The sequence below is a fragment of the Nanorana parkeri genome, unplaced genomic scaffold (assembly GCF_000935625.1).
Source record: "Nanorana parkeri isolate BGI_ZX_2015 unplaced genomic scaffold, ASM93562v1 scaffold151, whole genome shotgun sequence".
In the NCBI taxonomy this organism is placed as follows: domain Eukaryota; kingdom Metazoa; phylum Chordata; class Amphibia; order Anura; family Dicroglossidae; genus Nanorana; species Nanorana parkeri.
Window position 1 is genome coordinate 1,995,086 of NW_017306419.1, and position 17,283 is coordinate 2,012,368.

At 40.9% G+C, this 17,283-nt stretch overlaps 1 protein-coding gene across 1 annotated transcript in view; it reads left to right on the forward strand.

The window, feature by feature from the left end:
• Window positions 1-17,283, forward strand: part of TASP1 (taspase 1) — a gene marked incomplete at its 3' end in the record, with an annotated part of 90,428 nt that overhangs the window by 5,525 nt on the left and 67,620 nt on the right. The window contains exons 2-5 of the mRNA XM_018554265.1: window positions 1,044-1,258; window positions 3,352-3,419; window positions 8,383-8,451; window positions 11,301-11,421. Coding sequence (XP_018409767.1) covers window positions 1,114-1,258; window positions 3,352-3,419; window positions 8,383-8,451; window positions 11,301-11,421 — 403 coding nt within the window. The remainder of the gene's footprint in view (window positions 1-1,043; window positions 1,259-3,351; window positions 3,420-8,382; window positions 8,452-11,300; window positions 11,422-17,283) is intronic.

Below are 17,283 nucleotides of genomic sequence, written 5' to 3' on the forward strand. Positions count from 1 at the left end.
GATAGGAACTTCTTAATGCTATGTAAATGCCCATGTACCACACGTTATAGCATCCCATTGATGTCTTAGCTACAAATTAAATGCATTGACGTGATATTTCATGACCCATTGTATAGGAAGTTCCTTTTTATAATACAGGCAGTCCCCGGGTTACATAGGGTCTTTAGGTTTGTTCTTTAAAAATATACCTGTTCCAACTTACATACAAATTCAACGTGTAACTCCAGCCCCCAATTTTTTTTCCCCCGTTTTGGATAGCATAGGGAAGGGTTTGCCCCCTGAACTGTTTGTTTTGCTGTCTGGGCCCCCCTCTTCAGAAGATTTCACCTCACTTTCTGTCCCTGTGACAATTGGATTTTGAAATTTTGGGTTGTCGTGGAAACAAGGATTGGTGATAAAGCTTTAGCAGAGACACCTTTTTCCCATGATGACTGTTACAGGAGTGAACTTCCCTTCCTAGGGGTAGATTTTCTCTCACTTCCTAATGTCTCAAGAACAGGAAGTGAGATTAAATCTTTCTAATGAGGATACAGACAGCAGTAAAAACCTCACAGTGGCTCTAACCCCACAGCAAACTACAAAAATAAAATTTGCATGGGGTTCTACTTTAGATGCAACTTGGACAGATGTTTGTACAACTACCTGTAATGTACAGTACCAGACCCAGAAGAAGAGGCGGGCACCCCTCGTCTGCACGTCTAACAAGAGCCAACTTTCTGTAATGTACGTACAGTACTACGAATCAGACCCAAAAAGGCGGGCACCCCTCGTTGGCACGAGCACGGTAGCATTACAACTACTGAAATGCTGCACGGTACACTTTGGCTGCAGCCTGGGACCCCCTGCTGTACAGTAATAGCCTCCGTCTGTAAGTACGAGTCGTATGTAAGTCGTATGTTGGTAACTCAGGGACTGCCTGCACTGATTTACAGAGCCTGTTCTTTAATATATCCGCTTGTAAACTGAGTCCTTCCCCGGCTTTCAGAGTACAAGTCTGTTTTATATTTGTATGCTTATTACAAAGCTCTTTATTTCTGTTCCAGGAATTCCTGTAAATCATGGTTATCGGGGTGCTGTCTCCTAAGACGGCAATGATTCATCTGGGGTAACACCATGGAAAAGGCAGTCAATTCATCAGAAACCGCACCTTCGAAATCATCTCAGGTTTCAAATAGGAAAGAGACTGACTCAACCAAAGACGCAGACTCCAGTAAGGCGCAGAAGGGAAAAAGGGTTGGCTTTGTGTTGGTGCATGCAGGTAAAATAGGAGAGATATTAAGATTTACTACTATGGTCTGTTCCTGCATGTTGTATTGGACAAGTAGTGAGGGAAATTCTCCCCAATGGGACACAGGCAGCAAAAAGTAAACGGATGAGTTTTAACCCTTCTACTCTATATAGGCAGTGTCTCTACAAGCAGGTTATACACGTATCGAATATAGGCCGATTCCTGTTGATCCGGCCGAATTTTGCACAGTGAGTGCCGCTGTCTGCATCCTTTCATTCGGCATGCTTCAATCAGTTGACCGAAGCAGCAGGTGGAAAATTCTCAGCTGAATGGAGCTTGCAGCCAATCGGCTACAAGCTCCGTTTGGGTATTCTGACAGCGGGAGATTTGTCCTTCCACACTCGTAATCATTGATGGTGGGATCTGTTATGTTTTCATTGCTCAGCCCGCCAGTTGAGCGAAGAAACCCATACCCAGCTTTAGTCTACAATACACTCATGGATGAGTATTTAAATGGTTGGCCCACCCAAAATGAGTTTTCCTGTTTTGGACAAATTCCGGCTTCCCATGACCTCTAGTGGAGTCTCTACATCTCAGTTTATTGGGGCATATTTCTACATTTTATTTGAAGCTCTTGTCTGAGATGCTGCCGGAGATCATGTGATATACATAATTCAAGTCTGATCATAATTTTAAATTGTGGGGTTTTTTTTTGTTTGTTTTTTTTCTTGACACTTGTGGATCCAGCAATAGAACCGAGTTGGGGAAACGTGTAGATGTTGCTTAGAAGATTCAGAGGATGCTCTGTGCCTCAAGTAAGATGCAGTTCTGTTCTTATTGTTTCATAGAGCAGTCTCTCAACCTGTGTAACCTCAGGACCCACATTTGTTTTTCGGTCAGTATGTCGCGACTCTAGTCGCACTGCAATGGAATGCACGGAATTAGGGTGCCGTGTGTTCCAGTGCAGGTGTACGAGCTGTGGGTGGGAGGTACGTTTAGGGGGAACCATTCAAATAAATGGCAACCCAGCACACCTCCCACACCAGAATGCACGGTAGGTGCGATTGCATGGTACAGTGCGTTAATCGCAAAGTACTGTGCGATGCACTGTATTAGTGTGAACGGGCCCTCAAAAACACTGACATACAGTACATACACAACCACAGACACAATCTGCTGAACTGTGACGGAGCTCCATCCACATGTGCATTGCTTGTACAGCTCCCTTGCACGCCCTGTAGAGGTGTCGGGAGCCAGAATGTGCTGTCAGTCCAGTCCAGGCACCTCTATAGGGCACATAAGGGGGCTGTAAGCAATGAACGTATGTATGGAGCTCCCTCGCGGCCATAGCCTCATCCCACCTCAAGCTGACACTTGGTGCCGGGCAGCATATTTTGAATGGCTGCTTGGCATGAGAACTGACAGTCCTGCACTAGGGGGAGGCAGAGGAGCCTCCCACCTAAAAATGTGGAAGGCATGAGGCAACCCACTGAACACAGGGTCGTGACCCACTTTTGGGTGATGACCCACCAGTTGAGAACCAAGGCCATAGAGGCTGTAGACCAGTGGTAGGAAACCACTGCAATATAGCTGTGGTGAAACTACAAATCCCATGAATCATTGCAAGACTCTGATAGCCACAGGCATGATGGAATTTGTAGTTCATCCAGAGCTGGAATGCCAAGTTTGACTACCTCAACTGTAGACTGTATCTTGCAGCAAATACAGCCATACTTCATGGGTTACATATTCATACAGTAGTTACTGACAAAACGTCCATCGTTTGTTTCTGGTTATTACCAGTTACAGTCAGAGCTTCTGTTTGATTTTCTTGTTTATTGCAGGGAATTGGGCTGGAGAATTGAGGAGGTGGGGGTGGGGGGGATATGATTCAAGATTTTGGTGGTTCAGTCCACAGATATCAATTAATAGCTGAGATATCAGTTTTGTCACAATGTTTCATCAAAGTAAATATAATACTTGAATAGAGTTTTAATAAAACCATTGCATTTCAGAAGATACACATGAGAATATTATTTACTATTTATACTCTTCATACCAACAACGATGTTTATAATACAGGAATCTGAGACTTTAACATGTTTGTTTCTGCTAATGTTTAGGTGCTGGCTATCATTCAGAATCAAAAGCTAAGGAATACAAGCATGTCTGTAAACGAGCATGCAAAAAGGTAGGATATTTTTTTGGGGGTGAACCTTTCCTAATATATGCAAGAAGAAAAAAACCCACCCACTGATACTAAAGCTGGCCATACACCTATAGATTATCTGCAGATTTTCTATGGACAGATGAAAAAAGTGCAACAGATTCCTCCATCTATGCTAAACAGTGTGCATGGAGGAATCTCCCACTGGGCCAAGCTTCAGTATCTTGCTAGTCGGCTCCGCTGGCTCTCAAAATACCTGAACAATGCCTGCATCCAATCAGATTGTTCATGAATTTTGACAGCCAGCAGGGCCGACTAGCAAGATACTGAAGCTTGGCCCAGTGGGAGATTCTTCTATCCACACAGTTTAGCGTAGATGGAGGAATCTGACCATAGAAAATCTGCAGATAATCTATAGGTGTATGGCCAGCTTTACCTTGCCTTAAGTAAGTACATTGGCAGAGTCTCTTCAAGAGTCAGCTTTGATTTACTTGGATGTACTAGAAAAATGATCCATTGATACTGAGAACATCCTGTACTGCCTTTAGGTTTTTTCTTTTAGAATTGGTTGAGTTCTTGTGTTATGGGGTCTAGAAGATTATCTGGGCTGGACAAATCCTAGACACTGGATAGCAATTGACACAGATGACAAGTGATCTTCTCCATTGTTTTCATTGGAAACTCATGTTCCTAGCTGCTCACGACTTATTGATAGAGCACTGGGCTCTCGATCATTCTCATTTCTTTTTTTGGTGTCTTGTAAATCATGTCGATTTTATGCGTGTAGCCTTTGTGCGCAATGAAATTGGCACAGTCGTTCAAGTACATTGATTTTGAGTGCCAAGAAATGTAACACCTGATTAACAAAGTGGTGAAGGGCTATAAATATATAATTCACACACCTGAAAATGTAATTCATCAACTAATATAACGGATTCTTTGTTATGCTAAAATAGGTTCCTAACTGTTTTGAAGTTAAAGCGGACCTTTACCCCTTTCACTAAAAATCACCTCAGCAAGCAGCCCTAAATGCTGATATTAAAGCTTTTTACATTCATTAGTTAAACATATTTTTGTTTTACTTACAATTACTGTTTTTCCACTTCCTGGTCCTCTTGGGCCTCAGTGTTGTAATGAGCCCAAGTGTTGCATATCCTGGGAAGGTTATATCAGCAGTGCATTGCTGGGAAATCTCATCTGTAATCTCACGAGATCTCAGGGAAAGGCATTTTCCTCCTCTGAGATGATGTGCATGGTCACATGTCCTAGTCACATGTGCCAGAGTTCTAGGAAGTAAAAGGATAGCTAGTATTCTGCCCTTTGTAAAATGGCCAGTGTGAGAAGAATGGGGAGGAAAAGAAAAATAAGGTATGCAAAGAATAACAAGCCTGCAATTATCTATATGTATGTGTTTGTAGATTGCCATTCCAATTGCCATAAACATTTCTGAAGGTGTTTTTGTTGTCATTTCAAAAATATGGGTAAAGTTCCTCTAATGCCTAAACACAACATTTTGGAAAGCGTTAGTTTATAAAGGCAAAAAGCATATAGTCACAGTGCAGATACTATACAATCATGTATATAGTGGCACAAAAATTCACAACAAAATCTCTCTGTCAAAATAATTAGAATCTGCAGCTACTGATACTGGTATTAATACACTTCTGTGCATGCCTCCATGTTAAGTCAGATTTGTTCCCATGCCTTTCTCTTTTCTGCAACTACCCTGCAGTAAAGCAATACATGCATAAACTTCCAAACGATGTGTACATTTCATAAACATACATTTTCAAACATATTAATAATATTCAATATGACAATATTCAATAATAGTCCTTAGTAAATCTGTATAAAGTGCTTTTGTGCAAAATCCCCAGTGTGACAATGATCCTCTAAAATAAAGTGCTCCCGATGTGTTAACATAACTGAGAACACACTCACCAGAGATCCATGGCCATATATCTCAATGGTCAAGAAATGTAATTGTGGTGAGTGTCTTTCATGGATGGGATAAAAAGAGCGATTATCCCATCCATGTAAGACACTCACCACAATTATGTTTATTGACCATTGAGATATATGGTCAAAAAAGCACACTGTGAAGAAGAGGTATAAAGCGTTTATACTTACCTGCTGCATTGCCTGTGTTTACAATCTTTGCTGTCTTGCAGTTTAAAGCCATTGGCAGACTCTTCAGTTTCTGATACATGGGTTTGGCTGATGCCCGGTCCCTCGCTGCGGTGCTGAGGTTCCACCTGCCAGGTGGCAATATCACTACAGGATACATTAGTGGCATTGTGGCCAGTGGATGGAACCACATCACACAGCAGATGACATTATGTAGAAGTGGATACTGAAGGCACGGATGGCAGGACTGAAGAGCGTGATTGGTTGTCTTTTTTTTTGCATGGTTTTCTTTTTGAAATTGACAGTCAATTTAAATTATTTTTTTTTTTTTTACTTTGAGTTTCGAATAAAATAGGTTTTCACTAGGTATGCACCGAAATTTTGCCTGCCAAATAATGGCGAAAGTACCATCTTTTGGCTGAAATTGCGGTGCAGCTCTGGTTTCTCTCCTCCCCGCTGGTTATTGCTTTGTGTCCCCTCTGACAGCGCAAGAGAAGCAGGGAAGAGAGAAACTGTCACAGGAGGCCGAGCGGTGCGGGGAGGAGCTGTCCGTGTGTCACAGGAGCCCGGGCTCTCCTCCTGCACCGCCCAGTTCGGCCTCCTGAGAAAAATTAGGAAATAGAGTCGTGTAGGGGCGAAGACGAGGTTCACAGGAGTCCGAGCTGGAGTGCGCGGGAAGAGTCTGCTGTCAAAATAGACCAAGCCCTCCTCCCGCACCGCTCGCTCAGCCTCCTGTGACAGCGGGTCAGGATGGAGTCAGGATGGGTACAAGCAGTCAGTGATCGTTATGCTTGTAAATAATTGAGGACATATTATGTTTACTGTGTCCCAAATTATGAATGAACAGGAAGTGCTCTACATCACTTCCTGTTCATTCATGATTGTGGGCATGGTAAACATACTATCTCCACGGGTTATAAATGAACAGAAACACTCAGTATAGAGGGTTCCTGTTCATTATAACAGGGGCTGCAGAAAAAGATTGAGGACTCTTGTGTTCTCAATCTCTTTTTTTCTATTTTTAAAAGGGAAATATCAGGGGTTTGTTTTAGACCCTAATATTTCCCCAAAGCCCCCAACAATAAAGTAAAAAAATACAAATATTTATAAAAATAAAATATAAAAAAAAATTAAAAAGGTTCGAAAAAAATCATTTTCGGTTTCAGCCTGACATTTTTTTTTATTTTCGGCTTCGGAATTTCATTTTAGTGCACCTCTAGTTTTCACATTTCCTAATGAAATTGCACTAGTGCTGTAAAGAAACTTAAACTGTTTTTTTTTTTCTTCACTGTTTTAAGTGTTGTGAATTGTAAACAAATTCACTTTTTGGGTTTCTTAGCAACTGTTTAAAATGTTTCCAGCCTACCATGTTCTATCCTGCACATAAACATGAAAGGGAGAATTGCATTGGTTGCTACAGAGCCACACAGTTCTCTTTTCAGACTATATCTGAACATCTTGTCTGTTTGTTCTCAGTATTAGTAACTTTCTGTCCTTTACATGACTGCAGGTTGTTAAGAGGTTCCGAGAAAGGTTAAAGAGTTCAGATCAGCCAACCTTGGTGGTCCAAATGGTTTTTATTTGTGGCAATTGACCATATTTTTGTTTCTGCTGTTACCTTCCACACATCTTACATTGTTTTAGTCTGTTTTTTGGCTTTCATACATGGCAGCAAAGGAAATAAGGTTGTCGTGTGGAAAAAAGAATGCATACTTTTTCCTTTTTCCGTACGCGTGTGTAATTCACTTAGTCTTTGTAATTCAAATTTCACACGCATGCCAACGTATGACACACTAGAAATGGTATGTGGTTCCATCTTAGAAAGGAATTAGGCCTTCAGTGCAGCGGCCAGATTAAGAGAACTATATTCTTCAGGAATTCTTTGTCGCTTCATTACATAAACTTTTGTTTTCATTAGTTTGTGCCGTTTAAGTTGGCTCAGCAGAAAATGCAGCCCCTACTGGTACTGAATACCTAAGACACATGGTAGAAGAATGTCATTTCAGGGGATTGGTGCAGAATCTGAATTTTTGCCTTGTTTCTGGAGCCAACGAAAATGTAAGCTTGGCAAATAAGGAGAACGATATGGCACAGGGAGTTTCGGGAGAATATTTATATGGAACAGGAGAAGGAGTCAGCTTTTTTTTTACTAGGCTGATCATCCTTTTGTTAAGGCAATGTTTCCTTTTCATTTTTACAACGCAAGTGCCCTGTTTTCCGTGCCATGGCATGCTGCAGCCACATCTTTACTTATTTTGGTTGACTTAAAGCTGAACTACATACAGGTATAAAAAAAAATCCTGTTGTGTGTTTTTGAAAAAAAAAAATGCATTTTGAATAACTACTATAATAATTACTATAATGTCTGAATTTGACTTCTTTCTACAGCAGCTGGGAGAGGGAGGTGCGACCGTAAATAATAGGGGCCATTCACGTGTCCTCATTCACTAGCATAAAATGTGCTAGCAAAAGACATCCTGATGGGAATAGTAAACAGGGAGATTACTACTAATTTGCTGTCCAGTCACAGGCTGGGGGAAGGAAGGTGACCTAGCTGTGTTGCTTAATTGCAGCTGAGAAAAGTCAGGTCACCAGGCTGGCTGTGCAGTGTGGTAAGGCTGTGTAAATCTAAGGTCCAAATGGAAAGAAGTAAAAATTCTTTAGCAGGTAAAATATATATGACCATCAATTGTGTATTTATAAGCTTGCCTTGGATGTCATTTTAAAGCTGAAGGTTAATCTGCTTATAATTTGCCATTCCTGCTTCCCCAATCAAAGTGCCTGTCTGTAAATTTATGTTTCAACACCTTGAGTTTTGATAAAAAAATAATTCCTATTTATTCTCTACATTTATGTGCAGGCAATTGAAAAGTTACAAGCTGGCGATCTTGCAACAGATGCTGTCACAGCAGCTCTTGTGGAGTTGGAGGTATGTTTTTTACTTTAACCAAAAGCTATTACTGCAAAACTATGTGTATAAGTACATAATGTAGCAAAAGAGCAAACTATGCAGGATGCAAGGCTAGAAAACGATACTGAAAGACCAAAAGGTTTAGAGTAGAGCGCTTGATGCACTCAGCTGACCTCTGCAGTTCCCTATTAATAATTAAAGTTCAATTAAATGTACCATGGGAATAAGGAAGCTCATTTCTTCTGCACTTTTTAATGTGAATTTACAGAAAATCTGTCAAAATACCATTTACAGTAACTGCACATAGTAGCTTCACACAGGCTGCATAAGATAATAGATCAAATATTTTTCCTATATACCATTGTGTGCAATGCTGGTGTTCTCAATATTTATCTAAGGCATTGTGTTGCGGGATAGGGAGGGGTGGTCTCTTAAATCTCCGACTTTAAATCAAACCATTCAAGGCAAAGCAACAGGTTTGCTTTGATCCTTTATTCATTCTCGGCAGCATATACTTCCCCATCTTTGGCTCCTCTGCCACTTCATTCAACATCAGGAACTTTGCAGATAAATTGCTCCACATTACAACTACAGAGGTCAGGAATAGATTATTTTTAAACTAATTTCCTGTGTTTAGAAAAATGTAAACCAAAACTGTTCATAACTTGGCCACAGGTAACTCTAAAGCCTTCTTCAATGTTAGCAATATTAAATTTGAAGCCATAGTATTAGTCAAATGTACTACCAGAAAGTGTCTACAAGTACCTTTTTTTTGGTGCAACTAGAAACCCACCTTCTTTAGCTCTAAGCAAGCTCTCCACCTGGTACTGGACTTCTGTTTTGACATAGAGCTTAGTCTTGTACTGTGGTGGAGCCAAAGCCCTCACCAAATATCAATTATATTGACTGTTAAGGCTCTGCTTTTGCATTGTGGTATGATAGGACTGGAGCTTAGCTGCAAGTTAAAGCAGAATTTGGGTGCTTTTGTGGCCAGTTCGCTCAGCATTTGGGGCTCTCTATGTGCACCAAAAGTGATATGAATGGAACTTTAAAGCAGGGGTGGCAAAATTATGGAATTCAGGAGCCAGTCTGTGTAATCCACGGGCCAGCAGGCTGTTTTTAAGAGCCAACGCCATTGACAACTACTAGAGAACCTCAAAAGTTAGATGCCAGCTAGAATTTGTAAGGAGCATTGCCTACCTGGCTCCTGGAATTTGTCTAGCCTTGATTTAACCCTTTCGCTGCCAAGCCCTCCAGAACTTTTTGCACCTCAGCTGGCCACACCATTTTTTCAATTTTTTCCCATTGATTTGATTTTCAACTACTGCGTTGCTAGCGTTTGTAAAAAAAACCAAACCCAAACCATATATTTTCTGAAAGCGTAGGCCCGGTAGAATAGAAAGATGGTGCTACTAAATTTGTAGGCCCTGCGATAATTGCGCAAATGTTTCTCAAATTAATATTAAACCGATAAAAATTCACTAAAATCCGTATTGGTGCACAAATTTTTTTTTTTTCTGACAATCTAAAAGATAGAACTGTATTGAGTTAATAAATAACAAATATTTGCATATTTTAAATTTCGCCTTTTTGTGAAAAGGTAAAAAAATGAAGGAACGCAAAACTGTCTATAAGCGACTAAAATGTTAAAAATCGTTTTTGCGCTGTTTTGGTGTTTGTGTTGTGATAAAATCATACAGGCGCCCGGAACTTTTATTAATAGCTGTCAGCGGCTTGTGAGCCGCTATTAATTTAAAGGGGACCATCCGGGGAACAGTTCTGATATAAGTTCATAAGTCGCTATAGCTTTTAGCAGAGAGATAAATGCCACCGCCGTAAGAGCATACTGACCTGGTGTTTTGGGAACAGTTTTGTTCTGCCGTATGCCTTACATCGGTGGCAGGGAAAGGGTTAAAGCCCATTTTCACCTTTGCAGAGGTATTTTTAAAAAAACATGCCAGCAATGTACACAGAGTATGCATGAAGCAGACATATGCAATTGTTGTATATGAACACAGAAATATACTTTTGTATCAATTACAACTGATTTTTCTGTATTTATATATATTGATAGTGGCTAATCCCCCCTTTCCCCCCTGGACAGTATTTTGCATGCTTGTCATGTATCAGGATTATCATTGTTATAGGTGTTTCACATGTTAAACCATTTCACTGTTTGCTTAAAGTTTAGCATAAGTCAGTTTAGTTATAACGCTGCACAAATATTAGATAGTTACAGGTCTCTCTATATACAGTACTAAGGGCTACTAACCTTTGGCTTTGCCCTTTGGTAAAGTCTGTGCCTAACCAAAGGCAGCAACTGATAAGATCACATTACTCTCCTTTAAGCTTCTCATGGATGATGTTCCAATTCCTGAACATTCCAACAACGCCCAACTAACTGATCATTGAGTCCACATACACTATATCTTTGTTTCATTATTTTAAACCTGGATCAAATAGGTGCATCTACAGCCCCCCAAATGCATGGATATGCAAACAGTCCATCATTGGACTTGAATATCATGGTGTGGTGCTTCAATCCTGAATGAGCTTCTCTCCATCACAGCTCAAGGTGAATGTGGAAAACCTTCAGTGTACAGAAGCTGCTAGCCCAGTATTCAGATTCTTTATATTCACACCATTGCCATGATTTTGGATGACAAAAATGATATAATGCAAACATATAAAAACACCAGAGGGTTCCAGTGCCTCTTATGCTCTTTTCCAATCATCTCCCAATGCCATACTCCGCAACTCGTATCATCCACGTAAAGTTTTTGATTTTGTAAGGTTACTTTGTCAGACAGTTATGAACATTATTATCTTCAGATCTAACAAAAGGTTTTTTTTCTCCCTCTATATAGGACTCTCCATTTACAAATGCAGGAATGGGGTCCAACTTAAATCTCCTGGGAGAAGTAGAATGTGATGCCAGTATAATGGATGGAAAATCTCTAAGTTTTGGAGCAGTTGGATCTTTGAGTGGTATGCTTCATCATTATTTATGTGATTTTAACGTGTGTTGCATATACAGAGAAAGACAGGTGGTTTGAATGACTGACTTAAATGGTCAGTCTGCCCCTTAAAGGAGAACTATGGGGTTAGGGCTTTTACCCATAGTTCTCCTAAGGCTAACGGGAGGACACAAATAGCGTCCTCCTGTCTCCCAAAGCTCAGTATACCGCGAGCTGTAGCTATACTGAGACGCCGCAGCCGGAATGGATCCCGACAATTATGTCTGGATCCACCCCTATCTAGAGGCAGAGCCAGCTGTACCCGCCCCCTCCCCTGTCCGTTCCGCCAGTCAGCGCTGGAGGATCAGATAGGGGAGGGGGAAATCCAGTCCCTCCCCTGTCACGGCTCTCTGCCGGCACAGGATCGAGAAGTGAGCGAGCGACGGTATGTGTTTGCTCACTTCCCAATCTACTGAGCCGACCTGTGACAGTTACATTGTCACAGGCCGGCTCAGATTATGAGGCTGAGTGAAAATCACTCACCTCATAATTCTCCTTTAATGAATTTCAAGTTTTGCAGATGGTATAGAGGTAAACCAGCTTAACAGTGTTTATGCTTCTCCTGCCTGGTAGTGAGATCTGTGTGTACGAGCTTCCGAGTTTGCACACCTGCCTTGATATGCGACACAGCCCTCCCACTGAAAATATGTATGTATTTTTTGGTGAACGGAGGAAGAAAAGTTGAATACCACCGTTGTAGTAAGAACAGTGATATGGACATGTAGGTAAAAAGAGTGCTGAGAACTATGGCATGAAAAACAAGAAATCAGAGGGCTACTCAGCTCACCTGGCTCCAGCTGTAAAAAAATAAAAGTACTTTTATGTGGACTGACTTTTTAAAAGAAGGAAGGCACATTGTTTTAACGGTTATAATAAGCCTATGTTTTTGTGTTTATCATACCACTAAAGATATCCGTGAAAGAGCAACTAAACACCTGTGCTTCCTTGTATTGCCAGAAATGTCTATATTCAGCATTTGTAAAGCTTTATTGTCCCACCTTCTCCTGTCTGCTGGCATGTTAAGCCAAAGTACCGGTAATTACCAAAATTGCAGTTGGTAGTTCTTTCTGTTGCATTACAGGACAAGATGATATTCTCCACTTTACGTAACACCTTCATTTAACCTCTTGCCGTCCGCCCATAGTAAAAAAACGGACGGACGGCACTGCAGCATCTGCGGGTTGCCGTCTCCAGACGGCAATTTTTTTCTGCTCGCGCACGGGCAAAAAAGACCCGCTCCATGCACACACCCGTTACCGGGTGTTTCACATATAGGCGATCGGCGGGTCCAAATGACCATCAATTGTGTATTTATAAGCTTGCCTTGGATGTCATTTTAAAGCTGAAGGTTAATCTGCTTATAATTTGCCATTCCTGCTTCCCCAATCAAAGTGCCTGTCTGTAAATTTATGTTTCAACACCTTGAGTTTTGATAAAAAAATAATTCCTATTTATTCTCTACATTTATGTGCAGGCAATTGAAAAGTTACAAGCTGGCGATCTTGCAACAGATGCTGTCACAGCAGCTCTTGTGGAGTTGGAGGTATGTTTTTTACTTTAACCAAAAGCTATTACTGCAAAACTATGTGTATAAGTACATAATGTAGCAAAAGAGCAAACTATGCAGGATGCAAGGCTAGAAAACGATACTGAAAGACCAAAAGGTTTAGAGTAGAGCGCTTGATGCACTCAGCTGACCTCTGCAGTTCCCTATTAATAATTAAAGTTCAATTAAATGTACCATGGGAATAAGGAAGCTCATTTCTTCTGCACTTTTTAATGTGAATTTACAGAAAATCTGTCAAAATACCATTTACAGTAACTGCACATAGTAGCTTCACACAGGCTGCATAAGATAATAGATCAAATATTTTTCCTATATACCATTGTGTGCAATGCTGGTGTTCTCAATATTTATCTAAGGCATTGTGTTGCGGGATAGGGAGGGGTGGTCTCTTAAATCTCCGACTTTAAATCAAACCATTCAAGGCAAAGCAACAGGTTTGCTTTGATCCTTTATTCATTCTCGGCAGCATATACTTCCCCATCTTTGGCTCCTCTGCCACTTCATTCAACATCAGGAACTTTGCAGATAAATTGCTCCACATTACAACTACAGAGGTCAGGAATAGATTATTTTTAAACTAATTTCCTGTGTTTAGAAAAATGTAAACCAAAACTGTTCATAACTTGGCCACAGGTAACTCTAAAGCCTTCTTCAATGTTAGCAATATTAAATTTGAAGCCATAGTATTAGTCAAATGTACTACCAGAAAGTGTCTACAAGTACCTTTTTTTTGGTGCAACTAGAAACCCACCTTCTTTAGCTCTAAGCAAGCTCTCCACCTGGTACTGGACTTCTGTTTTGACATAGAGCTTAGTCTTGTACTGTGGTGGAGCCAAAGCCCTCACCAAATATCAATTATATTGACTGTTAAGGCTCTGCTTTTGCATTGTGGTATGATAGGACTGGAGCTTAGCTGCAAGTTAAAGCAGAATTTGGGTGCTTTTGTGGCCAGTTCGCTCAGCATTTGGGGCTCTCTATGTGCACCAAAAGTGATATGAATGGAACTTTAAAGCAGGGGTGGCAAAATTATGGAATTCAGGAGCCAGTCTGTGTAATCCACGGGCCAGCAGGCTGTTTTTAAGAGCCAACGCCATTGACAACTACTAGAGAACCTCAAAAGTTAGATGCCAGCTAGAATTTGTAAGGAGCATTGCCTACCTGGCTCCTGGAATTTGTCTAGCCTTGATTTAACCCTTTCGCTGCCAAGCCCTCCAGAACTTTTTGCACCTCAGCTGGCCACACCATTTTTTCAATTTTTTCCCATTGATTTGATTTTCAACTACTGCGTTGCTAGCGTTTGTAAAAAAAACCAAACCCAAACCATATATTTTCTGAAAGCGTAGGCCCGGTAGAATAGAAAGATGGTGCTACTAAATTTGTAGGCCCTGCGATAATTGCGCAAATGTTTCTCAAATTAATATTAAACCGATAAAAATTCACTAAAATCCGTATTGGTGCACAAATTTTTTTTTTTTCTGACAATCTAAAAGATAGAACTGTATTGAGTTAATAAATAACAAATATTTGCATATTTTAAATTTCGCCTTTTTGTGAAAAGGTAAAAAAATGAAGGAACGCAAAACTGTCTATAAGCGACTAAAATGTTAAAAATCGTTTTTGCGCTGTTTTGGTGTTTGTGTTGTGATAAAATCATACAGGCGCCCGGAACTTTTATTAATAGCTGTCAGCGGCTTGTGAGCCGCTATTAATTTAAAGGGGACCATCCGGGGAACAGTTCTGATATAAGTTCATAAGTCGCTATAGCTTTTAGCAGAGAGATAAATGCCACCGCCGTAAGAGCATACTGACCTGGTGTTTTGGGAACAGTTTTGTTCTGCCGTATGCCTTACATCGGTGGCAGGGAAAGGGTTAAAGCCCATTTTCACCTTTGCAGAGGTATTTTTAAAAAAACATGCCAGCAATGTACACAGAGTATGCATGAAGCAGACATATGCAATTGTTGTATATGAACACAGAAATATACTTTTGTATCAATTACAACTGATTTTTCTGTATTTATATATATTGATAGTGGCTAATCCCCCCTTTCCCCCCTGGACAGTATTTTGCATGCTTGTCATGTATCAGGATTATCATTGTTATAGGTGTTTCACATGTTAAACCATTTCACTGTTTGCTTAAAGTTTAGCATAAGTCAGTTTAGTTATAACGCTGCACAAATATTAGATAGTTACAGGTCTCTCTATATACAGTACTAAGGGCTACTAACCTTTGGCTTTGCCCTTTGGTAAAGTCTGTGCCTAACCAAAGGCAGCAACTGATAAGATCACATTACTCTCCTTTAAGCTTCTCATGGATGATGTTCCAATTCCTGAACATTCCAACAACGCCCAACTAACTGATCATTGAGTCCACATACACTATATCTTTGTTTCATTATTTTAAACCTGGATCAAATAGGTGCATCTACAGCCCCCCAAATGCATGGATATGCAAACAGTCCATCATTGGACTTGAATATCATGGTGTGGTGCTTCAATCCTGAATGAGCTTCTCTCCATCACAGCTCAAGGTGAATGTGGAAAACCTTCAGTGTACAGAAGCTGCTAGCCCAGTATTCAGATTCTTTATATTCACACCATTGCCATGATTTTGGATGACAAAAATGATATAATGCAAACATATAAAAACACCAGAGGGTTCCAGTGCCTCTTATGCTCTTTTCCAATCATCTCCCAATGCCATACTCCGCAACTCGTATCATCCACGTAAAGTTTTTGATTTTGTAAGGTTACTTTGTCAGACAGTTATGAACATTATTATCTTCAGATCTAACAAAAGGTTTTTTTTCTCCCTCTATATAGGACTCTCCATTTACAAATGCAGGAATGGGGTCCAACTTAAATCTCCTGGGAGAAGTAGAATGTGATGCCAGTATAATGGATGGAAAATCTCTAAGTTTTGGAGCAGTTGGATCTTTGAGTGGTATGCTTCATCATTATTTATGTGATTTTAACGTGTGTTGCATATACAGAGAAAGACAGGTGGTTTGAATGACTGACTTAAATGGTCAGTCTGCCCCTTAAAGGAGAACTATGGGGTTAGGGCTTTTACCCATAGTTCTCCTAAGGCTAACGGGAGGACACAAATAGCGTCCTCCTGTCTCCCAAAGCTCAGTATACCGCGAGCTGTAGCTATACTGAGACGCCGCAGCCGGAATGGATCCCGACAATTATGTCTGGATCCACCCCTATCTAGAGGCAGAGCCAGCTGTACCCGCCCCCTCCCCTGTCCGTTCCGCCAGTCAGCGCTGGAGGATCAGATAGGGGAGGGGGAAATCCAGTCCCTCCCCTGTCACGGCTCTCTGCCGGCACAGGATCGAGAAGTGAGCGAGCGACGGTATGTGTTTGCTCACTTCCCAATCTACTGAGCCGACCTGTGACAGTTACATTGTCACAGGCCGGCTCAGATTATGAGGCTGAGTGAAAATCACTCACCTCATAATTCTCCTTTAATGAATTTCAAGTTTTGCAGATGGTATAGAGGTAAACCAGCTTAACAGTGTTTATGCTTCTCCTGCCTGGTAGTGAGATCTGTGTGTACGAGCTTCCGAGTTTGCACACCTGCCTTGATATGCGACACAGCCCTCCCACTGAAAATATGTATGTATTTTTTGGTGAACGGAGGAAGAAAAGTTGAATACCACCGTTGTAGTAAGAACAGTGATATGGACATGTAGGTAAAAAGAGTGCTGAGAACTATGGCATGAAAAACAAGAAATCAGAGGGCTACTCAGCTCACCTGGCTCCAGCTGTAAAAAAATAAAAGTACTTTTATGTGGACTGACTTTTTAAAAGAAGGAAGGCACATTGTTTTAACGGTTATAATAAGCCTATGTTTTTGTGTTTATCATACCACTAAAGATATCCGTGAAAGAGCAACTAAACACCTGTGCTTCCTTGTATTGCCAGAAATGTCTATATTCAGCATTTGTAAAGCTTTATTGTCCCACCTTCTCCTGTCTGCTGGCATGTTAAGCCAAAGTACCGGTAATTACCAAAATTGCAGTTGGTAGTTCTTTCTGTTGCATTACAGGACAAGATGATATTCTCCACTTTACGTAACACCTTCATTTAACCTCTTGCCGTCCGCCCATAGTAAAAAAACGGACGGACGGCACTGCAGCATCTGCGGGTTGCCGTCTCCAGACGGCAATTTTTTTCTGCTCGCGCACGGGCAAAAAAGACCCGCTCCATGCACACACCCGTTACCGGGTGTTTCACATATAGGCGATCGGCGGGTCCA